This window comes from Amyelois transitella, chromosome 17, assembly GCF_032362555.1.
Source record: "Amyelois transitella isolate CPQ chromosome 17, ilAmyTran1.1, whole genome shotgun sequence".
Classification (NCBI taxonomy): domain Eukaryota; kingdom Metazoa; phylum Arthropoda; class Insecta; order Lepidoptera; family Pyralidae; genus Amyelois; species Amyelois transitella.
In genome coordinates this window covers 10,755,445-10,770,599 of record NC_083520.1, presented here as the reverse complement: position 1 = coordinate 10,770,599, position 15,155 = coordinate 10,755,445, and the positions used below count along the sequence as shown (strand labels likewise).

At 40.8% G+C, this 15,155-nt stretch overlaps 1 protein-coding gene across 1 annotated transcript; it reads left to right on the top strand.

Moving 5' to 3' along the window:
* Positions 1-686: 686 nt before the first annotated feature.
* LOC106137463 (uncharacterized) lies at positions 687-12,502 on the top strand. The gene is made up of 9 exons (XM_013338297.2): positions 687-743; positions 3,805-3,850; positions 7,823-8,025; positions 8,356-8,543; positions 8,967-9,145; positions 9,537-10,168; positions 10,254-11,781; positions 12,026-12,137; positions 12,258-12,502. Exons 1-9 carry the CDS (start codon positions 687-689, stop codon positions 12,385-12,387), a joined length of 3,075 nt encoding a protein of 1,024 aa, XP_013193751.1. The 3' UTR covers positions 12,388-12,502.
* Positions 12,503-15,155: the final 2,653 nt, after the last annotated feature.

Sequence of the window (15,155 nt, the reverse complement as noted above, 5' to 3'; positions counted from 1 at the left end):
GAATGCCGAGGCGATAAGTGCTACCACGTCTCCGATTTGATCAAGGTACGATCAAATCGGAGACGTGGTAGCACTTACAGAAACCGACCAGCTTGCATGAAGAGAGGGATGAATGTGGATGAAGTGAAAGAAGTATGGGGATCGTGGAAAGATGTAGTATCTGCATATCCTTCCGGGAAAAAAGCGTGATTTTTGTGTGTATGAGCGTTGTCATAATCTTGGCATCTGTTTTGGTTATGATCGGCGTTGAACTAAAGTAGTCTCATGTTTTCGTAACTCAGCAAAGATTGCCTGAGTCTCTCATCTCTCATCTTTACGTGATCCTGATTTAACTCTCCATACCAATATTTCGGAACCGGGGTCTGGCTTCCGACTTTTTTTTTATTTATATATTTATGTACATCGAGGGAAAAAAATAAGAATAGAACTTAACTACTTATTTCTACACAAATTTCTTCCAGTGGGCCCACGACAGGAAAATGTAAAGAAAATACTTTTCTCTTTCAACATGATCCGGATTACTCATTAATGGAATGGTGTAAATTATCTTCAATAACCATGACTCTCTTTGTTGCAGGTTGGAATACTATGGATATGGTTCCACGTGGTGCAGTGAGAGTGTCGCGGTCGTGACAGTGAGGTTGACGGCGCGCCGTGTGATGTGAGGGCGGGCGGGGCAGGCCGCCATGGCCGACGACAACACCATCATCGAGGGCACCGTCAAATTCCGCGACGGAAAGAAGGTTAGCAGCTACTCTATCCTCCCGAAAACTGGCAGTTGGCATTGTAACTCTGGCTGTAAAATCATAATCATTCTGGCGTTTGTATACGTTGCGACGTCATCTCTGAAGAAGACCCGCGGTCTAATTATGGCATAGATCCCGAAGTAGAACAGGTTACATTACGTACAGGATTTCTCATGACTCATCCCTTACATCTTCAGATCATCAGATTTATTAATCTGAGTGACAAAATCTAAGTTAAAGTTTAAATAAACCGAAGTAGAAAACAATAAAGATAAATGTTAAAATTATACAAACTAAATGTTCGTATCAAATATGACACTTTATAAATGTACAGTTTATGCACAGAGCGATCGTTGGCTGTGAATACAATATGTATGGAAATATTGTAATTTAGCAAATCGAATGACATATCGCGTTAGATAGAGCCAGCAGGCAGCCGTGCGGTGTCGGGCCGGTATCGATTCCCGTGACATCGGAGAAGGATTTCATCTCGTGTGAATGAAACGCCGCGGCTTTCATCTCGCCACACATTCACCGCCGCACCTGACTCGGTACGTCACTGCGATATGATCGGCTTTGAAGTACATAAAACTTCTTTTATTAAGTCAGTATTCAAAATCGGGCAAAATGAATGCATTTTATTTGTGAAAGCTAATTTGTAGGATATACTTTATGGATTGCAATGAAATATTGAGTATGCGAATTTCTAAGATAGTTATCTTATAATAAAGCGCTGCCTAAATATTTGCTTTAGACCTACGAGATAATGCCCGCAAATTGGAATTCTCCTAGTTTATGTACATATAATTTAGCTTATTACAAGTATAATCAATATGCACGTTGTGAACATGTAGCAAAGATCAATGCATCATGCTACTCCACCACACTACAGGTTTTGGATTGGATGCTTAAAGTGGCATCACTTTCTATCAGTATTTACTTAATATTATAAAGCGAAAGTTTGTGAGTGTGTATGTGGGAATGTCTGTTACTCTTTCACGCAAATACTACTGAACCGATTAAGATGACATTTGGTATGTAATAAGCTGAAGACCCAGAATAACTCTAGGCTACTTTTTATGCCGGAGTCCCCGGAGCAGAGAGCGGGATTGATTGTTATTTTATGAAAGGGTTTAATTGTTTCGGAAATATTAAACCGATCATATTTAAACACCATAAAAAGGCACATTATCTATTATTGCTATGTATTAATACGTGTGCGTGTTGGTCCCGACATTAATGTATGGGAGTGAAAGTTGGGTATGGTAAAAGAAGCACGAAAGCAGAATAAATCCAGTGGAAATGAGAGTGTTAAGGAGTATGATGGGTGTGAAATTGAGTGACCGGATAAGGAACAGCGTGATAAGGGAATGTTGTGGTGTGAAAGAAGATGTAGTAACAGGAATAGAAAAGGGTATGTTAAGATGGTTCGGTCATGTGGAGAGGATGAATGAAAACAGGTTGACTAAGCAGATATACAAGGAGAGTGTGGAGGGAAAGGTCGTAGTGGGAAGACCTAGACGAACGTATCTTGATCAAGTTAAGGACGCCCTGGCAAAGAGTCAGGTCAAAAGATCCCGAAACCGCCGAGTTTGCATGAAGAGAGTTATGAATTTGGATGAAGCGAAGGAAGTATGCAGAGATCGTGGCAAGTGGAAAGAGGAAGTCTCTGCCTACCCCTCCGAGAAAGAGGCGTGATTTTATGTATGTATATATGTATTAATACTACAGGTATTAAACGCGCACGTAACGTATCTTTACTTTATCTCGTACATTTCAAATCATGTTACAATGATCCGCGGTCACCGAGCGACCGAAAGACAGCGAGCTCCTGTCTCCAGTTCTCTATTTTCACTGCTCCGTACGTCTCCACTTTCCACTTCTCAACATCTATATGCGGACGATCTTTAGCTCCACCATTTGTGCGATGCGAGCGATGTTAATTAAGCTGTAGCGCTGTTAAATACTGAGTCAAGAGAGTTTGGCATCTTTGTGAAAAAGTGTCAGGCCATCATTGTGGGAAGTTCTGGGTAACTTAGCCAATTGTGAAACTGAAAACTGTGCCTTCTATTAAATTTGGCAATAATAATATTCCTTACTGCCCTAGTGTCAAAGATCTTGGTTTTCATATTGACTCCACTTTCAGTCAGGTAAATCAAGTTACCTTACCTAAGTTATATGACTATGCAGATGTATGTTACTGTGACTTCAATCAGTCACTTGTCTTAAAGCTGGATAGACTAGCCAATAATTCAGGGAGCAAGTCCATGATTTTCTTTTTGACCAGTATATTTTTTAAACTTTTCACAATCATCCAATTTATGTAGTATATGTATATTTATATAATTTGAGTTTGAGTTATCTCACCATCCGTACATCCACCTCAGTTCGGTCCAAAGACGTATACATTGCGACCGACTAGCAGAGAATGCCTTGTGGCATTAAGTCCACCTGTTGTACATTTTACGTATAAAAAGTTAATATAAATAAATAAATACAAAGCAAAAGTTTAAAATCAGGTGTTTTATATTATGTACTTATAACGGGTGAAGTCGTGGCGGGCTAGCAAGGTTAACTTGCTATATTTTGATACATACTTGTGGATTGCATTAGCTAATATTTTGTGTTTTTTTTCCATACACAAGCAAATACAACAATGCGAGCGATTGAGTGTTGAAAATGTGTTGTGTGCATGGACTAGTTAATTTGAATATGTTACCATTATGTGCTTGCTTCTCATGAAGGATCCTGGGGTCAGTCATGGCCCACGATCCAGGACCGCTCCACGTGTGTGGTATACAGAACGGGCGCTAAAGAAAGGTTAGCAGCATAAAGCTAGGCCGCCAATACTTACTCTAAATATCGACCTTCCGCAAATTTTAAACACTATTTACGTAATATCTTAGTAACTAAATTGAGATCAGACCGTTAATTATCTTGCTTATGATTTGGATACCTTAACCAACTTTCCACCGATTTCCTCATTATGTTTGCCCCGGCTGTGACGACTGCAGTCTAGTCTATCTAGCCGCGCTGTAACCGTCTGTCTTGTCCGCAGTGGAAGTCGCGATGGTGCGTGATGCGCAAGCTGTCCCCGGTGGCGGGTGAGTACCGTTTACGCTTCTACTTGTAAACATTGTCTTTAGTATTTATGGAAATGTTCAGCTTTTTCATTCACACACATTTCCAATTCTGACTTGACAAACTATTATCTTGCATCATTTTCTTATTATTAACTTAGGTACCTATCTACTTAAACTTCTCAATATATTATTATTACGAGTATTAATTATTTATTTACTCTTATTTATATAAACAATTACATGTATCCATCATTACCGTTTTATTCAAGATATTAGAACCTCACTCATGTAGATTCTAAATGAGTGCCGAATTAGGTACAGAGCGGTGGTTCGGCGTGGTGACCACACGTCGCAGTCGCGGGCGCGTTATTTGACTGCGGTAATGAGGCGCGCGCGGGCGGCCATGCCCTTAATTTGCAGTTACCGCGTGGTCCCGCGCGCCGGTCGCGGGCGGTAACCCGCATCGACATCGAGTCGTCAAAGACACATTGTTTAGTTACCAATTGAATGGTAGATTATGTTGTTTATTTACTTCTATAATCACATTTTGAGATAGATATAACATATCTGTAAAAGAAGCTATAGCTTATATATTCGGAATGAGGTGATGACAATATTTTTAAGGCGATGGAGATGAAATAACTCATCTGTCAATGCATAGGCGAAACCATTGATTATATTTTGTTTTCCAATAAGGTATCATTAGGGAATATTTACATAAATTATTCTTACTACTGTATGAATTGATTGGTAATTGCTCCTGAAAAAGGGTTAGTGAATTCGCCATGTAATTACATCGTGATACGTGTTCAGACTACGCTTCGGATTGAAACACCCCGATCCTAAACGATACAGAAATATTCTCGACATTGACCGAACAGATTGTTACTACTTGATATTAATTTTGTGAATGAGGACATTTACCAGTGGTCGAGCATCGTGTGGTTGCGTGTTGAAGATCAGCATCATCATTAACAGTATGTCCCCGGAAGCCGTACTTTACTGCCCGAGTTTACGACGCGGCTGTTCACACGCGACCACACATGCTGGCAGCTGGTAGACAAGCTTACTGCCTCTGAGGAAACATTCTCATTTAACAAGTATTCAGTTATTTCATACCATTTTTGATTTAAAAGACACTGCACAGAATTGGTTTTGCAACGCGATACATACATACACAAAATCACGCCTTTTTCCCGGAGGGGTAGGCAGAGACTACAACTTTCCACTTGCCGCGATATGCGATAATGCGATAAATAGACTCAAATTGATAAATACAAATGCTCGTAGTGCATTGGAAGTAGGAAAACAAATATTTCATCTCAAAAATAAGTAAAAATTGTTTTTAAAAGTAATTATTTTAAATATGTATACTGAGTGAAGGCTTTAAAGATTCTGGTGACTAAAATCCTCTATTAAAAAAGGTTGAAGGTGAATGCTGGATTCGTAATGTTTATCTTGAAAATAGCTCCAATTTTATATATTCTCCGTCAAAAGCTAAATCGATTTACCATAGCGAAATTCTATGAAACGGTAACAATAACTGGGATATTGGTTTTGAGGATTCCCTTTGAGCTGAGAGCCGTCGAGTGGTCTCCCGGCTAGGACCCGATCCGATTCAAAGCGCCCATGAATTCCAAGAACCTTCATAGATCCCTCATGGACTGTTTAATCTTTGTAAGTGTACTGTTTGACATTATTGTATCACGACCTTATTCGTATTATTCGTCCTGGCTTTAGTCCAGTTGCACCTCGCCACTCTGGAGAGGAGCCCGGGAAATGCCTTTGGCCGTGGATCCTGGATTGCGTGAGTTTTAATGCGAAGCGATTCCCATCTGATCTCGGCAAACTTTGCAGGGGAATCTAACCCGTATTGCATAGATCTTGGTTACACAGTCAGATGCCTGAATGTGCAGGTTTTCTCAAATTGTTTTCGCTTACCGTAATAACGTCGGTTAGTACTCAAAATTATATACAATAACTTCGAAAATAGTCATTGGAGTACATGGCCGAAGTGGGATTTGAGCCTGTGCCCTTATACACATCATCACACGCTACCAATTCGACCACCGACGCTCTTTTTGGATACAAAAATAAGATTATATAACCTGTTCAACAAGCTGTACTTTCAAAGAACTACTCCAAAGAAGTGTCAACCCGCATCAGCACCGAGTACACAAGGCTGCATTGACCGCAACAAAAGTGTAGTTGTTTGTGTTGCGGGCTCCTGTCACCCCCGCAGGACGCGACGTGCGGGCGCTGTTTGTGCCCGCTCGGTGAGAACACCACGACAGGTGCGTCGTTTCACGCAGGGATGAGCCTGCAGGTGGATGCAAATATGTGTCCATGTTGGAAAATTGAATGCTAATTAAATTCAATGGAGATTGCAGTTAATAATTTGCGAAATACGGCAGCGATAAATAAACTTGTGCAAATAAAAGAGAGCTTAGAAATAAAACAACTAGATCAAGTATCAAATAAATCTGTATTTAAGCAAGAGGGGTTTTTTAAATCTGTGACGAAATATATACGTGCGCTGGGCGCGGGGTGCCGCGCGGGCGCCACGCGTCGTGCGACTACAAAGGATGCCGCTGCTTATTTTCGACTCCATAAAATACGAAGAATGGTGCGAACCTTCTTTATTGCTGCGATCGGATGTTAAATGTTACGGTTCCCGGGCGGGCACCGAGCACCGCTCGCGATATGTTCAGGAATCCAGACAAATTCTAACATTCCTTTTATGAACCAAATGATGCAGATCTAACGATTTCCACTTCGTAGTATCGTGTAAAGTGCACAAGAGTTCCCGACTGCATTCGTTTCATGAATTTTTAAGTGGATAATTTGATTTCCGCTTACATGAATTCTCGTTGAATATTTAGATGGATTTCGTTAGCTAAAGTCAGTAGAACTTAATGTGTAAAACATAATTTATCATAAACTTTACGCGTACTTATAACAAAAGTACACGTTTACCTTTGCTTGAAACACTTTCTACATACCTACTCGTAACACGTTGTGGCGACATCTCTACGCCACTCGTCACAACATCCAATCTCACAACAACTGTCAATCATCGCGAAGAAAATGACGCGCTCAACCAATAGCAGCGAAGAATCTGAGACGCGATTTCAAAGATTTCACGGATTGGATCTATATATACAACCTCCGACACAACATCGTCGGAGCCGCGGTTCCCCAGGCATAACACCTAGCCTGGCGGAAGATCTTCCCTTTGGTGGCGGTCGAGCCGAATCATCGCTCCCGCTACATTGGTGACCCCGACGTGATTGGAAGCAACCTTCTCCATCATCTTCCACTCCAATCCTCAGCATCGCTCCCGCTACAACGTTTTTCTGCAAGTGCCTATCATCCAGAGAATTCCGAATTACCACTAGCTGTTGTGATATAATATTGTGAAAAGATTTGGCATTTTTTGTGACTGACGCCTTTTTTTAAGCAATGTTCTTGTCCGTTTGTTCACTTGGATTTATAAACTTGGAATTCTTCTTTATACTAAATCTCAAATTAATAATTATGCCACCCGGTAACGTAGTATTTGAGTGTAATTACCCCGTAAAGGAAAGAGCTGAAGTGTGATTGTGTGCCGATAGGACATCCATAGAAATATATTGATTGAGTCCTATTCTACTCAACCAAAACTACCCAGTATTTCTGTCATTTTTCTACGTTAATTACTGAAGGAAGTAAAGATGAAAGTTTAGGAATATACTAGGTATATACACTAAAGAAAAAAGAAGGAGAACTGAAGAGGAGAGAAATAATCAGATGAAACGCACTATATTTTAGGAAATCAAATAAAAATATTTTACAATCTGATGTGTTTTTGCTAACCAAACAAATCATGACAACCGTTGCTATGGTATACATGTAGCTTTGCCTGTTAATATTTATATATAAGAAATTATTAATTATTAAATATAAATAAAGAAGGTTGCCTACAATAACCATTATTTTGTTTGGACTGCACAGACTGCGTGCACATGCAGCTGTACCGGGACTCGCGGGCGCGCTGGGGCGGCGCGGCCAGCAAGGCGTCGCTGTCGCTGCAGCAGTACCTGGGCTGCGAGGCCGGCTTCACGCTCGACAAGCACTCCAACACGCTGGCGCTGGTCTGCCGCGACCTGGTCGCCATTCTCGCCTTCGAGACCCGCGAGCGGCTTATACAATGGCAGGTCTGTGAAGAGGTTTCCCATTTTGGTTATGTTTGTGTATATATATTTGGTATATATGTCTTAAATATACGAGTATATACACTCTGTTCTGATAGATGTATGTTGTGCTCTCATTAGCTGTTATATAGAGCTCATATTTGCGTAAGCTATAAATGCCCACAACACTAGAAATATTTACATTCATTTGACACCTTTCTCAAATCCATTATTAAAGATTGTTGATCCTTATTAATGCTACATAGAGTTTTCAAAGGTTCTAAAATGATGACTGAGACAGGAAAGATAATTCGCGCAGCTCGAATTCTAGTTCTGACGGCGTGTGTAATGCAGGTGAAGGTGAGCAGTCACCTGGGCGAGCCGCGCCACTACCTGGTGCTGGTGGGCGGCGCGGGCGGCGCGGGCGGGCGCGCGCGGCTGCCGGCGGGCCCGGCGCGGCTGCACCTGCACGCGCGGCGGTTCGCGCTCACCGCGGGCGTGCCGCCGCGGCTGCTCGGCGTCTGGGAACTGCAGCATCTCAGGTCACCATTGACTGTTACTAATTAGAGTAGGCAGATTGAGGTCCTCGCGTATTTTATAGGTAATTCAATAAAAATTTGTCCTTAGGTAATTGGATTAGGAACTTGAGTTTTATTCAAAAGTTTTAAAGACTGCCGTGAAATTGCTCGATTTTTCCATTCACTACGCAGGGAGGAGACATTTGAGAGAAACTCCTTTATGTATTTTTGTAATGACTTCATTTTTTGTAAATCCTTAAAAGATGAGTTTCAGTCTAATTCAGAAATAAATTCCGATACAAAAGATTTTCTTTGTAGGCTAAATCTAACAAAATCCCACAAAATTTATTTACCTATTCTTTCGCACATTGCAATACCTATATGTGTTTTTATTGTTGATCAATGTTATAGAGAATTCCTTACATTAACATTGCATCATGAATGCAGGCGATATGGCGTGGTGGAGGGAAGGTTCTGCTTCGAGGGCGGCTCGCACTGCGGGAAGGGCGAGGGCCTGCACGTGCTGGTGACGGACCAGGCGCGCGAGCTGGCGCGCGACTTCAACCTCGCGTCGCAGGGACGCCTCTCGCCCAAGAGGAGGCCCTTTGCTACTAAGAAAACTGAAGGTAAGTCTGGAATTACAACAGCCTTCTTCTCTTTCCTGGCGTTGGTTTCAGTAACATACTAAATTTTTTCTAGTGATACCCAGGTTGCGCATTTTGACCATGATTTTGGAACGGGTGTGAAACGGGAATGAAATTCAGGTTTTAAGACTATGATTCTCGACACACTTTCGCAACCTGCAGGATAATGTAAACCTATATTGCTTATTTTTTTGGTTAGGGCCATACGTCCAGTTGTCTGAATATGCAAGATTCCGTACAATTTTTCCTCATCGTAAGAGCAATCTATACATTTAGAAGTAATTTTATTGTAAAGAAAAATATTTATAGTGTTTTATGACGGACGAATTCAATATCTTGTATTATATTATATAACGATAATTTTTCTTCACAGGTGGAGAGAGTCCAAAATCACATAAAACTTATAGACCTGATACACGTCTCTCTGAATTAAACACGGTGGATAATTCGTTACTGTCGGATCGTCTATACGAGGACCCTTGTGGCGAGGAAGCGGGCGCAATCTCGCCGTACTGGCCGTCAGCAGAACGAAGCACTTACCAAGACCATGGTTTGGCAGATACGGCATCCGTTAATGAAACAATAGAAGGAATGGACACTGCTCCATGGAATGCATCTGGAAATGTAACATTAGAAAGATGTATGAGTTGTATTTCGAAATTAGGAGCATTGTCGCGGTCGTCGACAGCGGCGCTTACACCCGGCGCTAAACACTTCAGTCCGGCGTGGACTATGGACGCTGTGAGTGAGAACGCGCAGCCGGAACGGATCTCAAATAGTGAGATTACACTGATTGCAGAAGATAAGACTGAGGAGCTGTGTCGATGTGTGCCGCCGCCCGACCGGCCTCCCAAACCTATTAGATTAGAATTGAATTTGAATAAAAAGCCTCCAATGCCAACGCCTGTACAGACATGTAAATGCGTACACACTCCTGCCGTCGAGAGCAGAACAAAAATAGGGCCATATGAGAACTATGATGTGCCCAAACTTGCTTCCACAGAGGTAAATATTTCACTTTTAAGGTTAGGAATTTATTGTAACTTTTTACTAAAAACATTAACATTTATTTATTTTTGTTTGTTCTCAGGTCGAAACCGAATATTACGATACGCCAAAAAGATTAAGGGAGTGTTTGGATAATGAGCTATTCAAAGTAACAAAAAGTTCTACATCCAATACTGTTATATTAAAAAAGCCATGTGGATGTCTATTAAAATTCGGTAAGAGGCCGAAAGAACCACAAGTTATAGACACAGAAGAAAATTTCCAGCCCGCAAACTGTGCGTGTCAAAAAGTGACCAACTGGGCACACAACTGGATAAAACTTCCGTACTGTAGGAAAACAACTACTACGTCGACAGATAATCTAGTTCCAAATAAAGAAAACTTGATGCCGAACTTAAGCGACAGAAACCGAAGTGCATTATATGCCACTATAGACGTCTCTCGTAAAACGAGAAAAAAGTTGCGGCCGAGCATCTCTCACGACGAGTTTATGTTAGAATCCCACAGCTTAGATCCTCACAAAGTAGAGGTCGACGAGGGCCCGTTAGCAAATTATGAAAATCTTAATTTCGCGTTGTCTTTAGAACATTACGAGAATGCGAAGGATCTTTTGCGAAGAGCCGGAGTGACACAAACTGAGTTGCATGCAATCGCAGCTAATTTAAATCCACTTTCTTATTCATTAGTAAACGGCAAGCACATATGCACAAAGTGCGGACATCTACAACCTAAAGATGATGGCGCTAGTGCTGTAGGTTGTGAAATAAAGCAGAGTAGTTCAAATGATGATTATTTAATGATGGAACCTAATTCCATAGAAAGTAATAAAATGGAACTCAATAAATCGTTACCTGCTGGATACACGCCTATGTCTCCGATAGCTGGATTCGCTTTTCACACCATGAAACATGCATCAAAGAATCCTATAAGCAGGCTATTAGAAGAAAAATCAGCAAGTAACCCAACCCTTAGTGGATCAGATGAAGTTCGACCCTCAATCGTGGGCAGTTCAAATGCTATAGATAATCATGTTCTCACAAGGGATCGTGCAGAGAGAATAGAGTACAGAAAACGCTCAAGTTCAGCGGATTCGTCACGATTCCTAGATGATGTGAAAGAGTTTGATGGTAGCGTTGGGAGTCATGGATCAACATCATCGATTGAGACTTTACGAAATATGGCTATGGATGGCGAAAGCACGTCTACACCTTGCGATTGTGCAGTCGATAATAAGCATTCTGACGCAGATAGTTCCGAAGCATCCAAAGGTCGGGGACGCGGTGCTACTCCAGCGAAGCGGTCATCATCAGTACCCGGGAAAGCTGCTGGAAATCGTGACTCGTCAAGTTCTAATGACTCTGGGGTATCGAGTTGCTCGCTGAGGCCGGGGGCTGAGTTGGCTGAGTTCGAGCTGCCGCTCACCACGGCAGCAACGCACCGGCAGTACCGCACCGCCCGCCGCGCCTGCTGCCTCCACACGACGCTCCCGAGACGCTCCAAGTCCACGGACCCGTTGCGAGAGTTTACAACATTGCAGCGAGTCCGAGTTCCAGCAAAGTCTTCTTCTGCTGAAGCTGAAGTACCAATACTAACTGTTAAACCTTTAAGAGGTAAATATAACGTTATACAAATCTTCTTATTAAGACAAAGGTGACTGATATATCAATTTGTTAGATAAGATGACGTATAAATTCCAACAGAGCGAACACCTGGGCAAAAGCTCGTATCAAAGATAAATAAAAAAAAAATATATAATTATTTTATGGATTGTCAATTTTAAATAGATTTATGTACAGAGTGTACTGAATTTTGATTTAGTTTATACTAACCTTGCTTTTTTTTGTTATTTAACAGGGGTAGTGGACACACACAGCACATCAAGCGGGACATCTGACATGTCAGACTACATCGAGACGCTGTCTATCTGCTCGTCACACTCCTCCACTGACACGCCAATCACAATGCGGTAAGTGACCCTTCCACTAACAACTTTTACGAGTATAATTGCAATAGCTTTAATTTTATTGATATTTCTGAAGTAAGGATTGTTTCATTGCATTGGTGTCTAACTAGCGTAATTTTACAGGGTGGTGCGACAAACGACAAGCACGCTAAGGCCGCGATCAGGCAAGGAGTACCAGAACATGGACGCCAGACTCACCGCAGTTTTCCGAACTCACCCAGTCTGCGAACATCTCTATACCAACCTGCCGTAGACAGGCCCTCGCCAACGTCGGATGTACGCGACATTTCTACGACGATCAGATTCCGACACTGTCTCCCGCACTATCATTTTTACTGAAGATCTGGTCAATATGTGCTTTTATGAAAATTGTGATGGATTAGACGTGTTTAAGAGAAATTGTGAATGTGATAATTTAGTCAGTGAATGAAGTGATAAATAATTACTTACTTAAAATTATCACGTCTCTAATAGAGTTATTGAGGTCTTAGTTTGAAAAATAAAAAGGGCATTTTATCTTTTCGCGGTCTTGTAGAAAGTGTAATGAAAATGAACACGTATAATACTGCTTCGGGGTCTGACATCAGGAAGCACGTTATACCTTTGGGTTATAATGTACTTAAACAGATTGCATTTCTTCGTCTATGTAGATGAATAAGGAAAAATGTTCGCTTCATTAATTTGGAAGATACTTGTTTGAGAGCATTGAAAGGTTAGTGAAGTGGTTAATGTTAAGGTATTATTATCATTCCGGTTACGTTGATATCATTCCATCATGTCCATCCTCCACTCGTCAATGATATCATCGATACAGATAACAGTGCCGGTGCGAGTAAAGTTGGGCAAATGGTAGTCAGAATGCTGTAAGTACTCAGCGGTGTCGCCCACTAGCGCCGCCCGTCGCTGTCCGAGTTGCGTTCGTCGCGTGTAATCCGTCCACGACTGTCGCAGCGCTGTCTCCTTCATTTAATTATTTCTCTGTCTGTCTCCAATTCAATGCATTTGTTTTTTATAAAAAGTCTTTAGGAACATATAAATATAATTTGTACAAAAATTTATCCATAATTTTTGTACAAATTCAAAATTGTTCATCTTTTAATACAACTTTATAAAATTGGCATAAATAATGAAAGGAACTTTATTATTGAAAAACAAATGCATTTGACACTTAACAGTAAAAATTTATTGATACTATTTGGTCTTCTGTTTTTCTTTATTAAATAATTATAAAAATTGTGATCACGAATTGTCATAGCACCTTCTGTGAATGTCAGCTGTGTACTAAGCCCGCTTGTAGACTCGGCAGATCGGAAACATAAACGAATTATGAAACAGGTAAACCTTACGAGTATAATCGATTCTATTCCATGTATTACAATCAACGTTACTAGTCTAAGAACAGCCAAATATTGTATCATAAATACTTTCTAGTCATTTTTACTCAACTTGGTAATAAAATGTTTGAAAAACCAGTGTACTTAAAATCAAGTTATGGATTGTGCTACATACTATTAAAATAATAAATTATAAACATTCGCCAAAGAATTGAAATTAGTCAACAGTTTCATTGTAAATATTACTCAATATGATAACTTAGATAATAATGATTGTACATTTGTATTGAAGTAACGTAAATATTATATAATTATAACTTAGAATTCGCTCTCTACAACGACTCTATTGTATCTCTACTTTGTTACGACGATGTAATATTTTGATATTCGGAGTTTATCTGATCGTGTCTGAAGTTCCCTACTGTAGTCTAATGTGGCGAGCTCTCGCCCGAAATCTCATATAGCAATAATACGAGTGAGGAGAGCTACAGAGGTGATCCAGTGTATGATAGGGTAACGTGTATGTGTCGTAGTACTCGTAATTAGTGGGCTCGGGCGCGCTCGGGAGCGCTCGGGCGCGCTCGGGCGCTCCGTGTGGATCGCTTCAGCGTGTGTGATTGAACCTGTGACCCGTGAGCTGAGCGTACAGGTGCAATCGTGCGCGCTCGAGCGCCACGGGGCCGAAGACTGGACTGTAAGCAGGTTGTTTAGAGAAACCGACGCTAGAATGAATTTATATAAACTAACGTTAATAAACTTGAATTTCTGAATAAAAAATTGAATCAACACAAGCTTTTTTCTTTTATTCTGCACCTAATTAACGATGTGCCCGCGAAGACGGATAGTCTGGAAGCAAAGTCGTAAGATGAGCCCCGTAATTATGTCGTCACGAAAAATTCCTTAACTTTTATCTTGTCTCGTCCGGACAAAGAAGAATTGGCTTTAGAAGTGATGAGACTCGCCGCCTTGTCTTAATTAGTGGCGCGTGACCTGGCCTGATTGGTTTTGCAATAACTTTGTTTAAAACATAATGCAAATTTTGATTCACTAACTACTGAACACCGGAAATCTCCATATTATGAAAGAGTTTGCTCAAGATTTTGAAGGTTTTCAGCACGAGCATATTTTAAATTCTTGTAGAAGTTTAAAACAGACAATAATTTGGCACCACACGCAAGATCTTAGCGTCATTTCATATACATATATGACTCATTTTATGATAAGAAAATTTAAGATCAAGTTCTTAAGATAGCCGTCGCGCCATAAATATCGATAAGCTGCATCGATATTGTCGCCATAGGCCCCGAGTGGAAGGGAACAATGCCCAGAGCGTGGCGTTATTTAATCACATCACTATCTCAGGTCACGCCCTCGTGCGCGGTCTCCATAGATTAATAAATATTGTAATAATCAAGGCGGATTTAGATAAATAAGTCTCAAAATTACGTAAGTATACGCATATATTGAGATCATATCGTAAGCCTACCAGTAATTTTTACTACATTAAAATAGATAAACGCGCTCAAATCATAATCCGCTAAGTCGTTTTTAATAAGACTGTTTAGTCAGGTGCGAGATATTATATCAGTACTTAATCTCTCTCAAGTAGCGGAGCGATAAAACCGGTGAAGAGTGTTTAAACCGAGAGTCGATGGTGATTGGAGATTAAGAGGCAATTACAGTTTTT

Excerpts from the sequence above, each read along its gene's own strand:
- LOC106137463 (XM_013338297.2), top strand. The coding sequence starts at position 687 with ATGGCCGACGACAACACCATCATCGAGGGCACCGTCAAATTCCGCGAC. Across the intron at positions 744-3,804 it reads AATTCCGCGACGGAAAGAAG|TGGAAGTCGCGATGGTGCGT; the intron begins GTTAGCAGCTAC and ends TCTTGTCCGCAG. Across the intron at positions 12,138-12,257 it reads GACACGCCAATCACAATGCG|GGTGGTGCGACAAACGACAA; the intron begins GTAAGTGACCCT and ends GTAATTTTACAG.